This window comes from Aquarana catesbeiana, linkage group LG03, assembly GCF_042186555.1.
Source record: "Aquarana catesbeiana isolate 2022-GZ linkage group LG03, ASM4218655v1, whole genome shotgun sequence".
NCBI lineage: Eukaryota > Metazoa > Chordata > Amphibia > Anura > Ranidae > Aquarana > Aquarana catesbeiana.
In genome coordinates, this window is record NC_133326.1 from 577,251,802 (window position 1) to 577,275,649 (window position 23,848).

General features: G+C 42.4%; 1 protein-coding gene across 1 annotated transcript in view; it reads left to right on the forward strand.

Moving 5' to 3' along the window:
* The window catches only part of EFCAB6 (EF-hand calcium binding domain 6), a 309,070-nt gene that overhangs the window by 137,147 nt on the left and 148,075 nt on the right, over nucleotides 1-23,848 (forward strand). The window contains exons 10-12 of the mRNA XM_073621947.1: nucleotides 1,213-1,361; nucleotides 19,539-19,649; nucleotides 21,394-21,514. Of these exons, the coding sequence (XP_073478048.1) occupies nucleotides 1,213-1,361; nucleotides 19,539-19,649; nucleotides 21,394-21,514 (381 nt within the window). The remainder of the gene's footprint in view (nucleotides 1-1,212; nucleotides 1,362-19,538; nucleotides 19,650-21,393; nucleotides 21,515-23,848) is intronic.

The window sequence follows — 23,848 nt, forward strand, 5'->3', positions numbered from 1 at the left end:
GCAAAGGAACCCCCTGCACAGGGAAACACTTCCGTCTCACCATGTGGAAAAATAGCAATCCGCAACAATGAGGTACGCACAGCACAGGCCCACCTCCTCCTCCTTCCTAATATATATTTGACCTGGGGGTGTCACGGGGGTCCTTGGTCCAAATATGTGGCAGCACCTCACCTACATGTTTGCATGTTCTCCCTGTGCTTGTGTTGGTTTCCTGGGGAGAGATAAGGAAAGACCTGTGACCAACTTTGTGAAAAATTTGCCAGGAAAATGCTACAAAAAGGCTTTCAAGAGTGTAGGTGGTGTGCTGCTTGATGTGGTGGCAATAATTCACAAAGTCAGTTGCAACAGAAAACGATTGAAATCATACAGCAACAGTTTGTAACAAACCAAGTGGGGAGGGTTGCCCAGCTGGGTATACTCACGGTCTCCAGTAATGTGAAGAGAGCAGGTCTCAGCCAGAATAGCTGCATCTGTTAAGAGAGCAGAATGCAGCCTGGTCGTCTCACATCCAGACAGGATAGTGCCCAGAAGGACTTGTGACCCTACCCTGTCCCTCCTCATCAGGAACTTTTCCCTACCTCCTAGAGCTGTCCCTAACAGGCAGAGTACCTGTCCCTACTCTACCAACTCGCAAAAAGTATGCCAAGCCAAAATGGCTGCCATATGTGGTGGCAGCATACAACTGGATTGCTTCCCCTGTGACCCAGGAAACCATAGAGGAACTGGGTTCCTTTTGACTTCCTCTCCAGCTACAAAGCCAGTGTGGATGAGCACCACCTGCAGTGTAGAAAGTAGACTGCACCTACCTAAGTGTATCAAAAATGGTGCCCAAATAACTGGCCCATTGCCGAGAGTCAGATGCAACTGAAAGGATATATACTGTACATATGTACATATATTTGATCTATTTATAAATGCTTGTTTGGTGGTAAAATAAATAATTTCCACCACCTGTTTTGTCCACTGTTAGATTCCATTGATTTGATGGAGGGTGATTTCAGTAAAATTATGATTTAAATATAGCACAAGCATAGCAAGTCTTATTAGTATAGCTGGGGGACTTTTAGGCGACTGAAAACCATATCAATGAAACATCTGAAGATGACAGTACAGCATTAAATACAAATACATTAGGAATGAAAAAAAAAAGTTCTTATTCTTTTATGAGGTGCACTTTTATGAACAAAGTCCATACAATGTCTTCCATTTCAGATCTCCTCCGCACACTCGGATCTTGTGAAGGCTTTCAGATCGTTTGACGTAGATCAGACTGGAAGTGTCTCTCTGGATGCCTTAAAGTCGGTCATTAATAACTTCATCTTCCTGCTACCAGACCGAATATTTCATGAGTTAATGAGCAGGTAAGACCCCTGATGTTTCCTCCAGAGTACAGTACGATGTCACAAAAGATGGATTAATCCTCTTTCTTATTTGCAGCAATATATCCCTTTTAATTTAATTATATCCCTTTTAAGTATTTTTGTTAATCCAATAATAATGCATTTATTTATTTTTTCTGCTTACTGTAACTCTTGTGCTCTATTGTGAGTTGTGTTTATCTCTACAACATTACATTCTGTATATAGATACAGATGGGTCTAATAATGAATCTATGGGACCAGATAAAAGTGGTGAAATATCACTGTTGCCTGTGACTACTAATGAAATTCCAGTTTTAGGTTGCTATCATACTGAAAAAGAACCACTATCTGATGAATGGTACACTGACAACACTGTGATGACCTAACTTTTCATTGTTTCTTTTTATTTTCTTCATTGCGGAGAAATAAATGAATCTATGATAAAACAATTATTAAAATTAAAATTGAACCAGTGAACCCCTATCACTGTTATCAATGCTATTTGCTGTATTTTTGTTGCTATGATGAAAAAAACAATACAGTACAAAAGTATCACCGCTAGTTGACAGCAAGTGGCCCTTTCAAACCCTTTAGAAACATCATTGGTGCTGTATTGAGTGTGGAGCAGGGATGTGGGGATATTTTGACTGTAGTTTTGATCCTTATTGTGTCAATCCAACCAAAAATCTTATTTTAGTTAATAATAGAATCTCTTGGACTGAGTCAGCCTCTGGTTTCTTGGATTCTCCAGACAGTGGGAATCCCTCATAATGGGCACATCAGGTGTGCAGATCTGGGAACTCAGTGCAGAGATCTCCCTGAAAAAGTCACAGAGAGATAAAAGAATCTGCCAGGTGGTTTAAAGTATAACCAAAGCTCAGTATTTTTTTTAGTTTCAGAATAAGAAGGGAAGGACTAAAACCCCTATAATTTTGTGTGTGTGTCCCTTTGGCCTTTGGGCAGAATTTTCTTCACTCTCTGTTTCTAGAAGTTCAGGAATTAGCAAAATGTCTCCAAATTTAGGACCGTTGTCACAGTTGGAAGATTTCCCCTCTATTCCTGTTCCAGTGACAACTCAAACATTTGGCTTTCCCATCACTGTCCTAGTAAAAATTCTCACCATTAGAAGGTGAATCCCCCAACAAAGATAGAAGTACAAACTGGGCAGAGGTTATACTCCTTCTCTACCCACCAAAATTTTAAATAATGGCTTTGGACTAAAATATCAGTTTTAGGTTCACTGATTTTTTTAAAGCCCAACTCTGAGCAGCCGATCACACATATTGGGATCAAAGAAAAGTGCTCGCTGCCAGGGAAAAGTGGAATACAGTAAGTATTTGTGCCTATTCCTATTGACCTAGACCAGTGGTCTTTAAACTGTGGCCTCTGGGCTGAATGCGGCCCTTATCCGGTCCTTAGGGCACTATTTATCCCACTAATATGAGGCACTATTCCTCCCACTGACACCAACAATGGAGCAATCATTTCTGCACTGACACCAACAGCGGATCAATATTCCTCCCGCTGATACCATCAATGGGGCACTATTCCAATGACACCAACATGGGGCACTATTCCATCCAATGAAACCAACAATGTGGCACTATTCCTCCCACTGACACCAACTATGGGGTACTTTTTCTCCCACTAACACCAACAATGGGGGCACTATTCCTTCCACTGACACCATTTAATATTTCCCCTAACACCAAAGATGGGACATTGTTTACTCCCACTGATGCCATGGCATTTACGTCTCCCACTGGCCAACAGTCCGGCCCCCCTAAATTCTAGTTTAAACAGTAAACTGGGCCTTTGTTTAGAAAGTTTGAAGCCCCCTGCCCTAGACAAAATGAGCACTTAACCCTTGATGTATGGGTGGCACTGCATGGTTCAATTTAAAAGCTAACTAGAGTCCAGGTTTAAGTTCATTTTTTCAATAGGAAGCTATTAAACATTTCATCACGCTAAGGAGGGTGTAACCTACCTACTTTGAAAAACAGAAATATTAGTTTCAAGTGAACTTTGCCTTTAACCTGTCATATCCATCCTCATTAGTTAACTAAGCCATGGCCTTGAGAGCTGTTCTGCCCTCCAATCACTCTTCCTGGAAGGACCGGAATGTAGTAATTGTATTGTATGTATTTTTTACTCAGATATGTTAAGTCAGGATACTAAAAAGTAAGGAGGATTTCTGAAGGTGTTCCAGATTCACTAACCTACATTCATTTATTTCCAGTAGCACAATGCTTCCCAAAATAGGATCAGCATTTCAGAGATGAACAGTACGCTCATAATGAGAATTTTATGCAGAATTACCAGCCATTGCAGAGACTGCACAAATGTATTTTTAGGATAATAAAGCATTTACAGCAACTGAACAGGCCCGCTTATATTAATGTATTGGAGTCTGCTAAACTTGGCTTTGCTGAATAAATGTCTTTGTCGTGGTAGACCCCTCTGCTGGGATCAGTCTACAATTATTCAATATGTGGGTGGCTTGTAATTTCTGCAGAGTCCACACTTTATAACCAAATTATTATATTAAAGCTGAACTCCAGGCAAAAAAGAAAAATCGTATTATAATATTGGTTCCTGAATGGTATGTACACTGAGTGACCAAATGTTGGTGGACAATTAAGCATCACACCAACCATAATGAGACCAAAAGTATTTTGATACCCCTCCTATTGTCTGCGATCTGATGTTTCCAGTGAAGGATAATGTAAAAGCCTACTTAAACCCCCCAAACATGTAATATATTGCGGCTTACCAGTCCTTAGATATTTTAGATAAGGTGGTCGCATTATTGTTGATCCTACCAGAAATGCTGTATCCTTGTCACTTCCTGCGAGCTTGAAAGAAAACAAACATTCTTCTTTTTATTGTGTAAACTACCATGTTTCCCCCCAAAATAAGATCCAGGTCTTATATTAATTTCTGCTACAAAAACACACTAGGGCTTATTTTTGGGGGGATGTCTTATCTATGTCCCCTGTCTTCTCTCCTCCTCTCCCCCTGTCATCATTATGACATTTTTAATCCCAAAAATATTAATCCATTTAGTATAATATAATATATAATGTTCACTGAGTCTCCCTTTGTAACTTTATTGTCGAAAATACCTTATTTACAGCGCCGCTGGGCGCTCATGTGATCCATCGGAGTTCTTCTTTTTCCGCTCCAAGCACTGCCGAGGGAAGGACCGAGATGCCTGCTGATGTCAGCCCCGCTCTGAGCACTGCAGATTGCTCGGAGCAGGGCCGAGAGGAAAGGAGAAGGTCTCGAGCGGGTCATGTGAGCACCCAGCGGTGCTGTAAATAAAGTATTTTCGACAATAAAGTTACAAAAAGAGACACAGTGGACATTATATAACATTTTTACAAACTGGATTATAGATTTTTACATGGACTTTACTAGGGCTTATTTTTGGGGTAGGGCTTATATTGCAGCCCTCCCCGAAAATCAGGCTAGGTCTTATTTTCCGGGTAGGGCTTATTTTCAGGTAAACACGATATTAGTCCCATATCCACTATTTAATGGAGAAGAGCAAAAGCTGTCATCCTGAAAGTAGAAGTAGAAATTAAAGTCTAGCCAGTGTAATAACCATGGCTACATCCATAGTGTAGAAAAAATGTAGCTACCCAGGAAAAGGTACTGCTCTGTCATACTGGTGGTAATGCTGAATGCCCTCTGAAAAGTGATCTGTGGTGGCAGCTGGCAGGGATTTAGGAGGCACCTCTTCCTGCCTCCTAATGCCTGTTTTTCTTTCTTTTTTTTTTTTTTTGTTCTGAACAGCAATTTTACATGGTGGGAATGCTCTCCAACTGTGAGCCAAGCATTTAGTTTGTGGTGCAGCCCAATTATCTCAAAGGTTTGAGAGGAGGAGTGCCACCTATCAAACTTTGCAGCCTGAGTTAAATGTGCCGCAACTGCGAAGCAAAACATCATGGCCACGGCGGCACGTGTACAGCCCTGTCAAGCTGTAATGTTAGAATTCCAGTGGGTGGTAAAGCCATGGCTCAGCTGACAGTTTTTACTGCTCAGCCCCCCCTTCCCCCTGACCGCCAGTGTGATAGAGCCCAATGTATGTTATTTGCAGGCTCACCAGCTGAATATAAAGGGAAAAAAAAGTCTGAACAAAAACTTTTGTAATTTTCAGGTTTAGGTACATTTTAATGCTACAGCATTTAAAGACGTTATAGATAATTGTGCATTTGCAACCTTGTGGTAAAGGTTTGCAGAAGACCATTTTCTGTTCCAAGATGGCTGTGTGCCTGTGTATAAAGCCAACTCCATACAGACTTTTTAATAAAGATATAGCAGTGTACAAGGATTTGTGTGTTTATTAAGCACAAAGAAAGTGTAATGGAGATAGAAAAGGGGAGTGATTGGTGTTTTATTATCATTATCAGGTATATGTGGCTGTGGAATCATTCCCAGAAATAACCTCTATTAAGCCTGGAACATATAATAGTCTTGATGAAAACACAGGAGCAAATAAATGTAGACTCAAATGACATAATTTACACATTATTAAAAACATAATTAAAATATCTTACTCCCAGCCAGAGTAATACCTGGATTAGGAGCTGTGTTTAGTTCCTGTATTATAATGAATAAATCGGTCTCAATGTGTTTAATCACCTTCCCCTTCAGTGAGGGGAAGAAGTTGTGGTATAGTAGGTTAGTATATGATAGAGCTTAGAAGTCACATATAGAATTCAATGAATGGCAGAGTCACTGAAGATTCACCATGCAGTTGCAGGTTATTTATTTATAAATTGTCAACAATTTGATTTTAGAATTCTGCTTTATTATTTAACGGTAAATTGTTTAAGATTGCTTTTATAACATTGGCCACTTAGGCCCCATTCACACCTGAGTGTTTTGTAGCTTGAAGCCTGAAGCTACAAAACACTGGAGGGGGAAAAAAATCAATTATTCTCTATGGAGATGGTTCACATCTCCACTCCAAAACGACTGAAGCCAGAAGCTCCAAAACGCCTAAAGCTCAAGCAAGTTCTGGAACTGTTTTTTGGGCAGATTACAGGCGTTTTTTTGCTTTTTACATTGGTGACATTGTTTGGCCTGTACAAAATCACGGCAAAATCGCGCAACTTTCTGCCTAAAAATGCTACGCACAGGTGTGAATGGGGCCTTAATGAAGCTAAGCATTTCCCCATTATTCCAAAAGGAGACCCACTCTATTCTTACATCTGAGTTGATATTTGGCATTCCCTTGCTGTGGTGAAAATCACCCTGCTTCCTTTATTCACATTTAAAGTGTTTGTAAGCCCCCACATACAGGGAGGGAAAAAAGTATTTGATCCCCTGCTGATTTTGTATGTTTGCCCACTGACAAAGAAATTATCAGTCTAAAATGTAATTGGTATGTTTATTTTAACAGTGAGAGACAGAAGAACAACAAAAAAATCCAGAAAAATGCATTTCAAAAAAGTTATAAATTGATTAGCATTTTAATGAGTGAAAAAAGCAATTGAACCCCTTTGCAAAACATGACTTAGTACTTCGTGGCAAAACCCTTGTTGGCAATCACAGATTTCAGACGTTTCTTGTAGATGGCCACCAGGTTTGCACACATCTCAGGAGGGATTTTGTCTCACTCCTCTTTGCAGATCCTTTCCAAGTCACTAAGGTTTCGAGGCTGATGTTTGATAACTCGAACCTTTAGCTCCCTCCGCTAATTTTCTATAGGATTAAGGACTGGAGACTGGCTAGGCCACTCCAGGACCTTAATGTGCTTCTTCTTGAGCCACTCCTTTGTTGCCTTTGCCGTGTGTTTTGGGTCATTGTCATGCTGGAATACCCATCCAAGACCCATTTTCAATGCCCTGACTAAGGGAAGGAGGTTCTCACCCAAGATTTGACATAGCCCCATCCATTGTCCCTTTGATGCGGTGAAGTTGTACTGTCCCCTCAGCAGAAAAACCCCACCAAAACATAATGTTTCCAACTCTATGTTTTATGGTGGGGATGGTGTTCTTGGGCAGCATTCCTCCTCCTCCAAACACAGCAAGTTGAGTTGATGCCAAAGCGCTTGATTTTGGTCTCATCTGACCACAACAGTTTCACCCAGTTCTCCTCTGAATGATTCAGATGTTCATTAGCAAACTTCAGACGGGCCTGTACATGTGCTTTCTTGAGCAGGGGGACCTTGCGGGCGCTGCAGGATTTCAGTCCCTCACGGCATAGTGTGTTACTTGTAGTTCTGGGCTGATTCCTCACTGTTGTCAGCCTCTCACCAAGCTGCTTGGTGATGGTCTTGTAACCCATTCCAGCCTTGTGTAGGTCTACAATCTTGTCCCTGACATCCTTGGACAGCTCTTTGGTCTTGGCCCTGGTGGAGAGATTGGAATCTGATTGATTGACTGCTTCTGTGCACAGGTGTCTTTTAAGAAAGTGCTCCTTATCTCAGCTCGTTACCTGTAAAGAAAACACCTGGGAGCCAGAAATCTTACTGATTGATAGGGGATCAAATACTTTTTTCACTCATTAAAATGCAAAATATTTTATAACTTTTTTGAAATGTGTTTTTCTAAATATTTTTGTTGTTATTCTGTCTCTCACTGTTAAAAAAAAACCTACCGTTATAATTATAGACTGATCATTTCTTTGTCAGTAGGCAAATGTACAAAATTAGCAGGGGATCAAATACTTTTTCCCCTCACTGTATACCCAATGAAGTGAACAGCCTCAGATGATACACAGAGATTAAACAAATCCTCCCACATAGGTTTTACTTGTTTATCTGCAGTCTTCTCTTCCCTACGCCCCTTCTAAAGATCAGATCGGGTTAAAAATCTTTCTTCATCTGCTAGGAGCACAGAGGAGGGGGCGTAAAGACTGTAGTAACGGTGTGTGAGAGTTAATTGGAGGAAAGGAACACACCCCACCTTCCCACAGCGGAACCATTGTGTTGTGAATAAACAAGCTCTGTTCTGAGCTCTCCCCCCTCCCTCCTGACACAAATTTATTTCTTGTGTTGGGAAAACTTCTCAGAAGTGACTCATGCTGATAACAGAAGAAAAAAGCAACAGAGAGAAACGACATTCGGAGCTTTGTAGAGAGATAAGTAAACACTACAGATATACTGTATGTGCTTTGCTCAGATTCCATGACTGGGGTCTACAACCAATTTAATGTCCATTAGTGTCCTCTGCATTGGCTTGTGAAAGTAGATCTAAATGTAACTGCTACAATCAAATGCATTCTTCAACATGTTAATGTCATTTCAAAAGCCTTTTTTAATGTTTCAAAATCTGCAGCAATTATTCATATAATACTTGGTAGTCCTGCCATGAATATATTTTTTTCAGCACTTCTTCATTGGATGACAACTGTCTCCCATTTCCGCCTCTTTGTTGTCACCCTGTCACACATATTCCCAACGTAGACAACAAGCGTCTATGCTGGTACACTTTGCACATGTATTGTCCACTTTCTGTCACCATCAGGATGCTAGTTTAAAGCAATGATTTGCAGCTGTCGCTGGAGTTAGTGCATGTAGACGGGAAGCAGCTGCCAAAAATCTGAAGGAAATTAGCGGTGAGGAAGAGCAACAGGGAAGAATAAAAGAAAACATGATAGTTGTTTGTGTTTTGGCAAACTTAATGTAATCCTTTGAGGGTTTAAATCTACTTTAAGGCTGAGCTTGAGTCAAATAGCTAAATACTCAACTGAAATACATATATGGGAACTGTCTTTTCCCTGTTCAAACAGTGTTTGTGATTTAAGCACCCCTGCCACAATGCATAGTCAGGGTGGATATTCTACTATTTACAATTGTGGCTTTGCACTCTGTCGTTTAACATGCCTGCTTAATGGGAGGTAAAAAAAAAACCTCATCACATGACTGCTTTGCTGAATCAGCAGGCAAATAGTTCAGGAAACTAGTGTCACTGTTCTGTCTGTAAAGTGTGGCAGTTGTGTTCATGTGACAGTTGCAAATCACATGACAAGTCGCACTCAGTTGCCAGCAATGGAACCGTTCATATCTCCACGACCTATGTCGCAGCAATTATGAAAAAGGTTTCTGCACTACTTTTTACTGATTTCATTGCGACTTGCATAGACTTTAGTTAATTGAAGTAGCGCAATTTCAAAGTTGCACTGGTGTGAACAGGAGCTAAATCATAAAACCTACAGGAAGAGAGTTCTAACTTCACCAATGTGATGAGTCCATAGAGCTAATGGGAGGTAGCTCAGAACTCTCAAAAGTGTTGTTACTCTGTTTATCCCACATAACCATGTATCACAACATAATTATTACTTTACAAACCTTCTGCCAGTTAAAACTCTCCCTAAATTGTATATGTTTCATCTTCATATTTAGCTGATCATCTGAAATTGCGAATACAGCTACATTCTGCCCAACATATATTCGGGTAGAAATTGGTTCTTTCATTCACCTAAACTAAGTTTTATTCATTTTACATTTTCAGTTTTTTTTTTATAGCAGATATTTCTTCTTCTTTTTTTTTTTTTTGGGCTGATGATTTTTCATGGAGCTTTCACACATGCTAAATTTTCCATTGTACGGTATGATTTTTAAAAAAATAAAATGTCAGTAAAATGTCGACACATGCATCTGATTTTCTTCTCGTCATACATGGCGTGATTTAGTTAATAGCACTATGCAGTGTCTCGGCTTGAAGCAACTTTCAGAAACGCCTTGACTGTTGATCTGAAGCATGTAAAAAAAAATATTGAACACCTTTTACATTTTTCTCATTGTTTTTTAAAGAACACAATCACTGTCTTCACTTGTACCATTTGCACACTTTTTCTTTCCTTCATTACTTTTATTACATTTTGTTCCTCCTTTCTGCGATACTTCATTTCACCATTTCGTCTTTCTGTCCGATAAGGCAGTCACAACTGGGCTTATAAACCAAATAATATTTACAGGTTGATTTATGAAAGATTTATATTTCCCCCTTAGTTTCATTTACTTTGCCTATTTCTGGTTCTTGGGGCTTAGAGGTCACTTGAAGTCAGACATTTGCTGCCCTTTCAACTGCATGACCTTGTACACTATTTCCCAGCTTCTAAGGGTTCAGTGTGACGTCAAGCAGTTAGTAGGGTAGCCTCTGAACCCGAATTTAATTAAAAGTGTCATGCATCGACAAAGTACACCTAATGGCAAATAGTTATGTTTCTTCTGCAAAGAAGGCTTCATACTTTCTTCCTCACAGGATGCAATTTAGAATGTGCACTGAGCTAAGCATGTCCGATTTAGTGTACATTCATGGTACACCTCCATGCCGAAATGAGTGACCTCCTGCGTGAATGCACAAGAGTTAGATGATCATCCTGGCCTGGCCACCAAGATGGTCAAAGATCCTGGACCTAGAAAAGACTGGGGAAAGAATGGTGGTGTTGACAAGGTAGCTCGTAGGCATTTGAATGTTTGGGGTGGCGACTATTCAAGGCTTTAGTTCCGCTATAGGATATGGTTTACCAATTTGGTGTGGTGTGCACAGAGCCCTGACCTCAACCCAACTGGGCTCTTTGGGATTAATTGCAATGCTGATTGTGAGCCAGGTCTTCTTACCTTAATATACTAGTCGTGGAGTCTGGGATGGGATGTCATATACAAATCTTAATCATGTTCTCATAGGCATCATCCCAAAACAAATTGCAAAGTATTAATAAAACCGCAAGAAACGGGACTTTAAATATGCCTGTGAGAACTAAGACTATTCAAATTTGTGTAAAAAAATACAAAAATCTTTATTAAATTACATATTAAAAAAAGTATACAGACATCTTAGTACATATAACCTACATAGTTGAGTATAATCAAAGAGCTAATACATGTCTTAAGTACAGTCGGTTAATGATATCACATCGTGTAAGTCTACGCTTCTTTAGGACTTCGGAAATCATATACAGCATGGTGGTCCTGCCATGAATGTATTTTTTTCAGCACTTCTTCATTGGGTGACAACTGTCTCCCATGCAGCTCTGTAAGTATACATGGTAGAAATCAGGAACAATGTAGCTTCCATATAAAATCAAGAAAACAAAAAGAATCTCCGAGTGAAAGTGTGCCTACCATGGGACACATTTCATTATCACAATAGCTAAGTTGGTAGCTTTGGTGATGAGAATGAATGTAACATTAGATCTCCCTGGTTGTTGTATATGAGTGAATTAATGAGAGGTGAAACGAAGTAGACCAAATGTATATGGTATAGATATATATATATAGAAGATCCCACTCTTCCATCCAATATCCTCACAAATGTTCTTTTGGTTGTATGGGCACAAACTACCACAGACACACGACAAAATCTTGAGAAAAGCCTTCTCAGAGGGGTTCTAGCCAGTAACGGGGAGGGGGTGAGGGCAGCTTTTTTAATAATACCTATAGTTTTAAAATGGGATGTCCAACAAGCTCATTTATGTGTGATGGTTGGGTATCCACAAACCTTTGGACATATAGGGGTTTATTTACTAAAGGCGAAAAGACTTCACTTTGCAAAGTGCAGCCACACTCTTCAAGTGCAGTTGCTCCAGAGCTTAGTAAATTAGTTAAAGCTTCACTTTACAAAAAGTACCCAATCACATGCAAGGAAAAAAAATAGCATTTTTGTTTGCACGATTGGATGATGGAAGTCAGCAGAGCTTCTGGCCATTTACTAAGCTCTGGAGCAACTGCTCTTGCAGAATGGGGTTGATTTACTAAAGGCAAATAGATTGTGCACGTTGCAAAGTGCAGTTGCTCCAGAGCTTAGTAAATGACCAGAAGTTCTGCTGACTTCCATCATCCAATCATGAAAACAAAAATGCTGTTTTTTTTTTTCATTTTCCTTGCACATGATTGGGAATTCTTTGCAAAGCGAAGCTTTACCTCATTTACTAAGCTCTGGAACAACTGCACTTTGCAAAGTGCACAGTCTACAGTATACCTTTAGGAAAATAACCCCATAATGTATAAATTAATGTTTTTGTAGGTTGTAACATTACCACCATCCTTCTGTGAAAACACCAAAATACAATCATTTAGACAGATGTCCACATACATGTGTAGGTATGTTGGTCAGGTATCCACAAACTTTTGGCATTAAATGTAGATTTCCCAGTCAACTGGTCTAACCTCTTTAGAGCCACCCTTCCGCATTGTACTGCGGAGAGGCGGCTTCCACAGGCACAGCGACGTAACTGTACGTCGCTGGCCTGTTCCAGGTACCGGGCACGCAGGGAGAAGGAACAAATGGCTTTCTAGTGAAAAGCAGCATGCAATACACACATTAACGCTTGTTAGGCACACACTTTAGGTGGTGTTCCGGCCTCCACCTCTAAAAATTAGAAGTCAGCAGCTACACATACTGTAGCTGCTGACTTTTAATATTAGGACACTTACCTGTCCTGTTATCCAGCGATGTCGGCACCACAGCCGATGCTTCCATCGGCTTTTGGGTGCTGCCGCCGCAATTGCCGGGCTTCACAGCCAGGTCCCTACTGCACATGCACGAGGCGCGCTGTGCTCTCTTACTGGGCCAGCAGCAGAGGAAGGAGGAGAGAGACGAACTTCTGATGTATCTCACCACGGCGAGGTCCGACGGAAGTGGGGACTGGGTACCTGTTTTTGCACCCCCTCCCCCTGAAAGGTGCCAAATGTGGCACCAGAGGGGGGAGAGAGACAGATAAGCGGAAGTTCCACTTTTGGGTGTAACGCTGCTTTAACCCCTTGATTGCCCTGAGATGTCAACCCCTTCCTAGCCAGTGTCATTAGTACAGTGACAGTGTATATTATTATCACTGATCGCTGTATTAGTGTCACCGGTGGTGTCAGTTCCCACCCAGTGTCTGTTAGTGTCAGATTGTCTTATCACAGTCCCAAAATAAATAAATAAAAATTCCAGTATATATACCATAGTTTGTAGACACTATGACTTTCACACAAACTAATCAATATACACCTATTGTGATTTTTCTTTTTTTACTTTTAAGCAAGTACATGTAGCAGAATACGTTTTGGCCTAAATTTATGAAGACATTTGATTTTTATTTTTTTTATTGGATATGTTTTATAGTAGAAAGTAAAAAATACTGTTGGGTTCTTTTTTCTAAATTGTTGGTCTTTTTTCATTTATATAATAAAAAACCCAGTGGTGATCAAATACCACCCAAAATTACATACATTTTATTTGGGTACAGCATTGCATGACCGTGCAAGTTAAAGTAGCTCAGTGCTAAATAGCAAAAAATGGCATGGTCATGGATGGGGAAAAACCTTCCGGAGTTCAGGTGGTTAACATTATCATGAGCATGGGAAAAATGTATAGTTTTTATAGTTTTTTTTAATATTTTCTAGGGTTAAAGATGATCATGTAACTGCAAATTACCCATATTGGGCAAAATACTTAAAGAAAGACAGCTGCGATCTGTTTATGAGGTCTCCATTCTTCATAAATCTTCCAAGTTTTTATTTTTTTAATATCTCTGAACACTATATGGGTAAAAAAGAAACAGATTAAACAATCTCGTTTCCCGTCATGAGCAGATTGTGTGGCTACTGAATGAATGGTATTATATGGGCACATAGAAAAGCTATATTATAATTTTCTGCCTTTGTTTTCATACAATGGCCGCTGGTTTTCATAATCATCCAGTTTATCGTTTTCTCAAAAGCAACAGAGTAAAACACAATGGATTATTATGTAAAGAATAGAATGGTGAGCGTATTGAAAGAAGAATTTAGAATTTCTTGCAAGAAAAGTATTTCGGAGTAAACATTACGCAACTGATAAACAGTTTGGGCCCATCAGATGTATTATTCTGTTGCAAAGCATTGTCTATCATGATGCTGTCCACTGAGATGTACACAGCAATTAAAAGGAATATTCAGTTAATAAATGTTTTCAAACAAAAAAATAGCAAAATTCCCCCTGTTTACCCTATGTGGTCAAAGGTTTGTGTCCACAAACCTGCGTGTAAACTATATGGCCAAAGGTTTGTGGACACAAACCTTTGGCCATATAGTGTATACAGAGGTAAGTTTGGTAATTTTACAGACACCTGACCATCACACTGATATGAGCATGTTAGTCACCCTATTCTAAATCTATAAACAATAATATAGATGCACCCTTTGTGGCTATAACAGCCTCCACTCTGTTGAAAAGAAAGGCGCTACACAAAATTCTGGAGTGTGACTGGGAATTTGTGCCCATTCAGTCAAAAGAACATTTATGAGATCTGGTACTGGCAATCGGTATTCCAGTTTATCCCAAAGCTGTTCATTAGGTCAGGGCTTTGTGCAAGACAGTTAGGTTCCTCCACACCAAACTAACCAAACCATGTCTATATGGAGCTGGCTTTGTACATAGCGCACAGTCATGCTGCAAAAGAAAAGTGCCTTCCTCAAACTTTTACCACAAGGGTGGAAGTGCACAAATGCCTAAAATGTCTTTGTATGCTGTGATATCAACAATACCCTTCACTGGAAAATTACAAGGCAGAAGAATAATTGCTACTGTTATCACAAGTAAAACACAGATTTGGTCAACTCAATCTTACGTGACTTTCTCACCTCCACTGTTCTGCACCCTATGATATTAAACCTGTAAAAGTTTTTTTCAGTGTCTGATCGATGATGCGAGTTCAAGTACCTGTCTTTATGCTAAGTAGAAGCTGTCCATGGTCCTGAGAACTGGATGTGACACTAAAGCAGGCCATGGACGGTTGTTGTTTTTTTTGGAGGTGGATGGAGGAGGCTCCCTCCCCTACCGGAACATTGTATTCTGCTTGAGCTGCTGATTGAGAAAACATGTTTTTTCAACAATCAATCAAACAATTAAATTCTGTGGATCGGGGCTGCCACACACTGTTTAAAATTTTGATCAGAATATGGCCAGCTCTGTGTTTGTATTTCTGTGTGAATGTAATATAGATTTTAATTCTCACATCTCCACTACTTCTCTCATGTTCTCTTTTTAACTGGAACTTCTTTCCACTTGCCATTAGACATTAACCAAGCCTTTAAAGAGGAACTGATGCCTGGAAGCTGTGCTTAAAAAAAGCAGACAGAATGCAAAGGGCATGTTATCAGTTATGCCTGTGGTCTACTATAGCTGATCTCTACCCATAACTGACTTAGCATGCCTTGTCCTGCACTGTCTCTCTATATGGAGGTGGCCATCTTGGTAGAGGCAGAGCTTTGCTTCCTCATATCAGAACCTCCAGCAAGTTGAACAGTAAGCAGCACAGCAGTGAAATCACGAAATCTCACACCAAATCCCCTGGAACTACCAGTCAGAGGCAGCAGTGCCTTAGCTTTCACTCTGAAGATAAACATCTTTGAGAATGTAAGCATAGGAGTGCCTGGCATGTTCACATACCACAAAGTGCTCTGCCATTCTTCAGGAGAAATTCCAAACAAAAGGTACTGCTCTCTGCATGGATGGGCACAGTGACTCTGCATGGATGGAAACAGTGAGATAGTACTGATGGGCACAGTAAAGCTGAATTGATGGGCACAGTGACTCTGCATGATGGGCACAGTGAGACTGCATGGATGGGCAGTGAGGCATTATTAATGGGCACAGTGACTCTGCATGACGGGTGCAGTGAAGCTGCATGACGGGCACAGTGACTCTGCATGATGGGCACAGTGAGACTGCATGATGGGCACAGTGAGGCTGCATGAGGGGCATAGTGAGGCTGCATTGACGGGCACAGTGAGGCTGCATTGATGGGCATAGTGAGGCTGCATTGATGGGCACAGTGAGGCTGCATTGATGGGCATAGTGAGGCTGCATTGATGGGCACAGTGAGGCTGCATAGACGGGCACAGTGAGGCAGTATTGATGGGCACAGTAAAGCTGCATTGATGGGCACAGTGACTCTGCATGATGGGCACAGTGAGGCTGCATGATGGGCACAGTGACTCTGCATGATGGGCACAGTGAGGCTGCATGATGGGCACAGTGACTCTGCATGATGGGCATAGTGAGGCTGCATGATGGGCACAGTGAGGCTGCATGATGGGCACAGTGAGGCTGCATTGACGGGCACAGTAAGGCTGCATTGATGGGCACAGTAAGGCTGCATTGATGGGCATAGTGAGGCTGCATTAATGGGCACAGTGAGGCTGCATGGACCGGCACAGTGAGGCTGCATGGATGGGCAGTGAGGCAGTATTTATGGGCACAGTGACTCTGCATGACGGGCACAGTGAGGCTGCATTGATGGGTACAGTGAGGCTGCATGGATGGGCACAGTGAGGCTGCATTGACGGGCACAGTGAGGCTGCATGATGGGCACAGTGAGGCTACATTGACGGGCACAGTGAGGCTGCATTGACGGGCACAGTAAGGCTGCATTGATGGGCATAGTGAGGCTGCATTGATGGGCACAGTGAGGCTGCATGGACCGGCACAGTGAAGCTGCATGGATGGGCAGTGAGGCAGTATTTATGGGCACAGTGACTCTGCATGACGGGCACAGTGAGGCTGCATGATGGGCACAGTGAGGCTGCATTGATGGGCATAGTGAGGCTGCATTGATGGGCACAGTGAGGCTGCATGGACCAGCACAGTGAGGCTGCATGGATGGGCAGTGAGGCAGTATTTATGGGCACAGTGACTCTGCATGACGGGCACAGTGAGGCTGCATTGATGGGTACAGTGAGGCTGCATGGATGGGCACAGTGAGGCTGCATTGACGGGCACAGTGAGGCTGCATGATGGGCACAGTAAGGCTGCATATGAGGGGCAGTGAGGCAGTATTAATGGGAACAGTGACTCTGCATGACTGGCACAGTGAGGCTGCATTGATGGGCACAGTAAAGCTGCATGGATGGGCACAGTGGGGCTGCATGGACGGGCACAGCGAGGATGCATGGATGGGCACAGTGAGGCTGCATTGACGGGCACAGTGAGGCTGCATTGACAAGCACAGTGAGGGTGCATATGATGGGCAGTGAGGCAGCATTGATGGGCACAGTGACTCTGCATGAAGGGCACAGTGAGACTGCATTGATGGGCACAGTGAGACAGTATTGATGGGCATATTAAAGCTGCATTGATGGGCACAGTGAGGCTGCACTGACGGGCACAGTGAGGCTGCATGGACAGGTACAGTAAAACTGCATTGATGGACACAGTGAGGCTGCATGGATGGGCAGTGAGGCATAATTGATGGGCACGGTGACTCTGCATGGACGGGCACAGTGAGGCTGCATGGATGGGCACAGTGAGGCTGCATGGATCGGCAGTGAGGCAGTATTGATGGGCACGGTGACTCTGCATGGATGGGCACAGTGAGGCTGCATTGATGGGTACAGTGAGGCTGCATGGATGGGCAGTGAGGCAGTATTTATGGGCACAGTGCATGACGGGCACAGTGAGGCTGCATTGATGGGTACAGTGAGGCTGCATGGATGGGCACAGTGAGGCTGCATTGACGGGCACAGTGAGGCTGCATGATGGGCACAGTAAGGCTGCATATGAGGGGCAGTGAGGCAGTATTAATGGGCACAGTGACTCTGCATGACTGGCACAGTGAGGCTGCATTGATGGGCACAGTAAAGCTGCATGGATGGGTACAGTGGGGCTGCATGGACAGGCACAGCGAGGATGCATGGATGGGCACAGTGAGGCTGCATTGACGGGCACAGTGAGGGTGCATATGATGGGCAGTGAGGCAGCATTGATGGGCACAGTGACTCTGCATGAAGGGCACAGTGAGACTGCATTGATGGGCACAGTGAGACAGTATTGATGGGCATATTAAAGCTGCATTGATGGGCATAGTAAGGTTGCACTGACGGGCACAGTGAGGCTGCATGGACAGGCACAGTAAAACTGCATTGATGGACACAGTGAGGCTGCATGGATGGGCACAGTGAGGCTGCATGGATGGGCAGTGAGGCAGTATTGATGGGCACGGTGACTCTGCATGGACGGGCACAGTGAGGCTTCATGGACGGGCACAGTGAGGCTGCATTGATGGGCACAGTGAGGTTGCATGGATGGGCATAGTGAGGTTGCATTGATGGGCACAGTAAAGCTGCATTGATGGGCACAGTGAGGCTGCATTGATGGACACAGTGAGGCTGCATTAATGGGCACAGTGAAGTTGCATTTGATGGGAACAGTGAGACTGCATTGATGGGCACCGTAAAGCTGCATTGATGGGCACAGTGAGGCTGCATTGCTGGGGACACTGATCAGGCCGCACTGATGAGGACACTGATCTGGCTGCACTGATGGGGACACTGAACAGGCTTAACTGATGAGCACACTGATCAGGCTATACTGATGGGGACACTGAACAGGCTGCACTAATGGGGATACTGATCAGGCTGCATTGCTGAGGGCACTGATCAGGCTGCATTACTTGGGCATGATCTATTAAAAAAAACTATTATTATTTTCCAATCCCTGAAGTTATTAGTGTGACTGGTTGAATGGATGCATGCGCAGCTGCGATCCCTCTTTTAATGACAACATTGTCTTTTTAATGTTTGCTATGGAAGGTTTACACCGGAATTGCTGTTGTTTTTCATATTTATGGTGCTTTTTCTATAACAAAATTTATTGAATTCAACCGTAGTGTCCCGCAGTTGTGGCCTTCTTGGAAGGTTTTCCTCCCCTTTTTTTCATATGCGTTTATTGGTCACGTGGACTGCACCATGTGGTAATTACTGCATGGTGAAAGGTTGATAATACACCTATATAAGTAAGCTACACTGCTAAAAGTTAATAGCTGTAGATCCAGGCATTGCAAATATTTTTTAACTGTACTTCTCCTTTAACCTTACCTGACTGAACCAAATTTGTCTTCACATAATTATGGCCAGATGCTGATTGACAAGCTACTGGCGTGTGACTCAGCAGTGACAATGCTGATAGCCATGTAACATCTTTTCATCCCACCGTAGCGTAAGCAGGCACAGCCTACATGAAAGTGACAACTCTGTTCTGAATTAAAAAGCAATGCAGCATCGTTGTCACACCAGCACAGAAATCTGCATTAGGTGGACTTCACTGGAAGGATCAACATGTATTTATAGGATTAAGTGAAACTGAAGGAGCAGTTGCATTTAAAAGTGGTGCAACACATTTTTTGAATGTCTTTTTTTTTTTAATGGGAAGCCATAGTTCCACTTTAATGTGTATAATGTGAATGCTTTTCTTCCAGGTTTAAATTCAATGTCACAGACACAGTCTCCTGGGAGCAGTTCCTGAAGAAGTTTCAGGGACCTCTCAACATTGAAAATGGCCAGACTCTGCCGATCAAGTCAAATCACAGGTGATTTATCATGGTTGTATGATAGTTTATGTTTTTGGGGTTTATTTTAAAATGTGCAAAGAGAGATCATTGCACAAAGACTTTCAGGTATAATCAAACTTTATAAAACATTTAATTGAGTAATGACAGAGGTAACAATTATAATAATATTGAAAAAATATAACCAGAAACTTAGCTGCAGGTAGGATATAGATGAAAGGTGGTCACATGCTCCTTTATACATTGGGTATTTTTTTACTTAGAAAATAAATGGACTGGCTAGGGAGGACAGGAAGGTATAAGTGGGCCAATGTGATGGGATTTCAAGAGATTCTTTAGGAAATGGAGGAGTGACAGACGTTCTTTATTATTAAGCTATGACACAGTGGCGGCTGGTGAAGTTTTAGGATGGGGCGCCAGAACATGCCCTTCCTTTTTGGCCCCCTTCCACTTCTCAGAAGCCCCACCCCTTATAGGATCCACCCACTCTTTCCCCTGTATTCCACTTGCTTCCACCCATAGTGTCAGGAGTATACAGCTCAGCATCACAGGACAAAGTATATAACTCCAGCATCACAGGACAGAGTATACAGCCCCAGCATCACAGGACAGAATATATAGCTCAGCATCACAGGACAGAGTATATAGCCCCAGCATCACAGGACAGAGTATACAGCCGCATAATCACTATGCAGAGTATATAGCTCAGCATCACAGGACAGAGTAAATAGCTCAGCATCACAGATCATGGTATATAGCACAGCCTCACAGATCATGGTATATAGCACAGCCTCACAGATCAGCGCAAACAAACTGAAAAATTACACTATGAGCACTGATTTGTAATTTGCAGCTAGGAAGTTCAGTTGACTCATCCAATTCCAGAGTAGCAAATCTTTCAGTTCTATGTGAAAAAAGCAAACTCTGTACTGACCAGCATATGTGATACATTTTTTGCATGTCATTATATACAGTGTAGAAATTGCTATATGATATCAACTTAAACCCCCTCTTTTCCTTGTTTATATTATCTTCCAATAACTTAGTATACAGTCTTCATTACGTGGTTATATTTAATGTTATTTCCCCCAGTTTATGACATCGTCATGTCAGAGCCTGGAGTAAGGGTACCATGGGAATGATAATCTGTTATCGCAGTTTGTGCATCCTGTTTAAAATGCTGGGACCACTCATGTACTGCTAAGGGTTGTTAGGGACAATCAGAGTAATAAGCCTCCAAGGTTACATTTGGTGGGGCTTACTTACTTAGCTCCACTTGGGCCGTGCATTCCACGAAGCTGCTGACGTCACTTCCAGTTTATCACTGGCACAAGGAAACCGGAAGTGACATCGTAACTTAGAGGAAAAGCACCGCCCATGTCCTAGGGCTGTGCCAAACTCGATCAAAGCACCCGGCCCTAGTGATACTACGGGCGCCGGGCGGAAGTATTCCGGTGCAATCGATTGTGCCACAAGGCAGGTCAAAAGCCTGCAAATGAAGCATCTCCTCTGCAATCTCGTGATTGCATAGATGTCGTGCTTCCCATAGTGCACTGTGTCTGGCGCACAAACACAGTGCACTTAAAGGACCTTTTTTACAACTTTTTTTATTATTATTTATTTATTTTTTGTGACTGCCTGGGGGGGGGGGGGGGGGCGGCGCCTGTGCGCCCCCTATGGACAGGCCACCATTGCTATGACATTTAACATTTACATATATATCCAAAACCTTTCACAACTGAATATGTTCATCTTTATATCTTAGGTTGAGTCCTGTGAAAATAAGAGATGAAGCATTCTCTAATGATCACATTCTTCAAAAACTTCACCAACACTTCCAGGAAGCCTACCCCTCGCTGAAACAGGCCTTTCTTATACTTGATGAGGTGAGTTTCATTCTTGTATGGCATTAATATTGTATGTAATTTACTATAGTCTGCACCTGTATGTAATATGGGTATAGTATGACTTTAAGCTAATTTTACTGATTTTACTCATTGTACTATTCTGTAGAAAGAAATTGTGTATGTGCACTCAGTGGTTGGTGTATAAGGTACAACTCTTTAGAATTAGGACACCTACAAAGCTTAATTTGACAAGGGGTTGGCAGTGTTCTTTGGGTGTTTTATTCATTGCTCGCTTTGCAGAATCATAGCATTCCCTTGGGTTTGCCACAAGTTTCACCCATGTCTGAAGAAACACTTCAATACTGACCTCTATAGCCTGTGCTCACCACAGAGGTTCATAGAGCTCATAATAAAACAAGTGCAAAGAGTTTCTATTAAAGCTGAATTCCAGGTATGCGTTTTATTGCATAGTTACATTTATCCAGCTTGGACTAATATAAATATGCATATGTCATACCTGTGTGAACCAAGTGGAAGCTGGAAATCCCTGTAGCAGGTGTCTCTACTACAGTGATTGCTTCTGTCTGTCCTATGCCCTGCATAGTGAACACAGGAGGTCACTTGCTCTGCACGAGCAGCATTCACAGAACACCTTGCATTCTTTGCAACAAACATAAATGCAAATAAGTGGTGGGGTGGTGACATCACAATCTTCACCTAATACAGTGGGAGAAAAGTGCAAGGTGTTCTGTGGAAGGTGTCCTGGTCAAAGAAGCATCCCCTGTGTTTGCTATGCAGACAGAGGACCTGAAAGACAGTGGCAATCGCTGTAGTAGCAGCACCTGGTGATCCTGCCATGAAGGTCTTTGCTCAGGCACTTCCTGTTATAGGGTGACAGTGCTCTGTTTCTGTCTCCCAATTGCACTTCTGCTTGGTAGTTTCCTCATGGTGGCCTCAGGCATAAATTCATGATGGTGGCCACAATGATCCATGTCTACAGACTGTGTGTTGAATCAGTCACTTGTAGCTTCCATTGGAAGCCTGTGCAATCACAGTGGCCACCATCAGGAATACAGAATGACTGCATACTGTGTGTTGTAATAGCCACTTGTAGTCTCCATAGAAAGCCTGTGTGACATGTTTCCTCCAATAGGACATGTATCCAGGAATCCTCTTACAATTTTTTGTCTAGGTGGTACAGAACCCCCCTCTCACCTTGCTCAGATGTTTTCTGGTGCTGGCACTAGAAGCTGAAGGGGCTTCCCCCAGAGGGGCACTTTTCTCCACCTTTGGTAGTCATGCACCAAAATTAGGGTAATCTAGTAGGTGATTACTCCCTGGTTAAAAAAACAACACTTAGACCAATTCAATGTACTCCGCTTTAGTTTCTGTTCCATGATGTCCCTGCCTCAGTTAAGCTACAGTGGAAAAGCGTTACTCCTCATCTGATGAATGCAGCAGCGAGTCTGATTCCAAGATATTGGAGGCAAGCTATTTGCCTTACAATAGCTGACTGGAAAAGGGAAGCGAATAATATTGTGGAAGCGGGAAAATTGCGTACATACTGTTAGAATAGAAACCAACTTGACAGATTTCATGATATTTGGATGGGTTGGCTGTATTATTCTTATGAGATCTCAGATGGCTGAATGGGTACTTCTCTGGTTAGCTTATACGCCCTATCTTTTCTGGGTTCCTGAGTCTACATAGGTAATATTTCCCTATGTCCTTTTCGAAAGCTTTAGCAGTATTGTTAGTACGCATCCCACTTTCTTTTCTTTTTTTTATATTATTTGTATTTGATATTTAAAGTGATATTAAAGTCTTGTTTTTTTGTTTAAAAATAACAAACATGCTTTGCTAACCTGCTCTGTGCAATTATTTTGCAGAGAGCAGCCCAGAACCTCCTCTTCTTGGGTCCCTCACTGGCACTCCTGGCCCCTCCCTTCTGCCGAGTGCCCCCACAGCAAGCAGCTTGCTATGGGGGCAACCAAGCTGAGCTGCTACTCTGTGTGTCCATTCAGACACGGAGCGGTGGCTTGGCCCCGCCCCCTCTCTCTCCTGAATGGCTCACTGTCTTTGACAGCAGCGGGATGCTGTCTCAGCCAATGAGGTAGAGTTCTTGGACAGCCAAGGCTCTTGTGCAACATTGCTGGATCGAGATGGGGCTCAGGTAATTATTAGGGGGGCTGCTGCACACAGAAGCTTTTTTATCTTAACGCATAGAATGCACTAAGATAAAAAACCTTCTGCCTTTAGAACCACTATAATATAAAGTGTACACACCCCCTAATGATCAATAGAGCTGACAACCTGTTTTTGACAGGTACCCTTCCCCCACTTCTGGGAGACCTCACCGCGGTGACCTCGGTC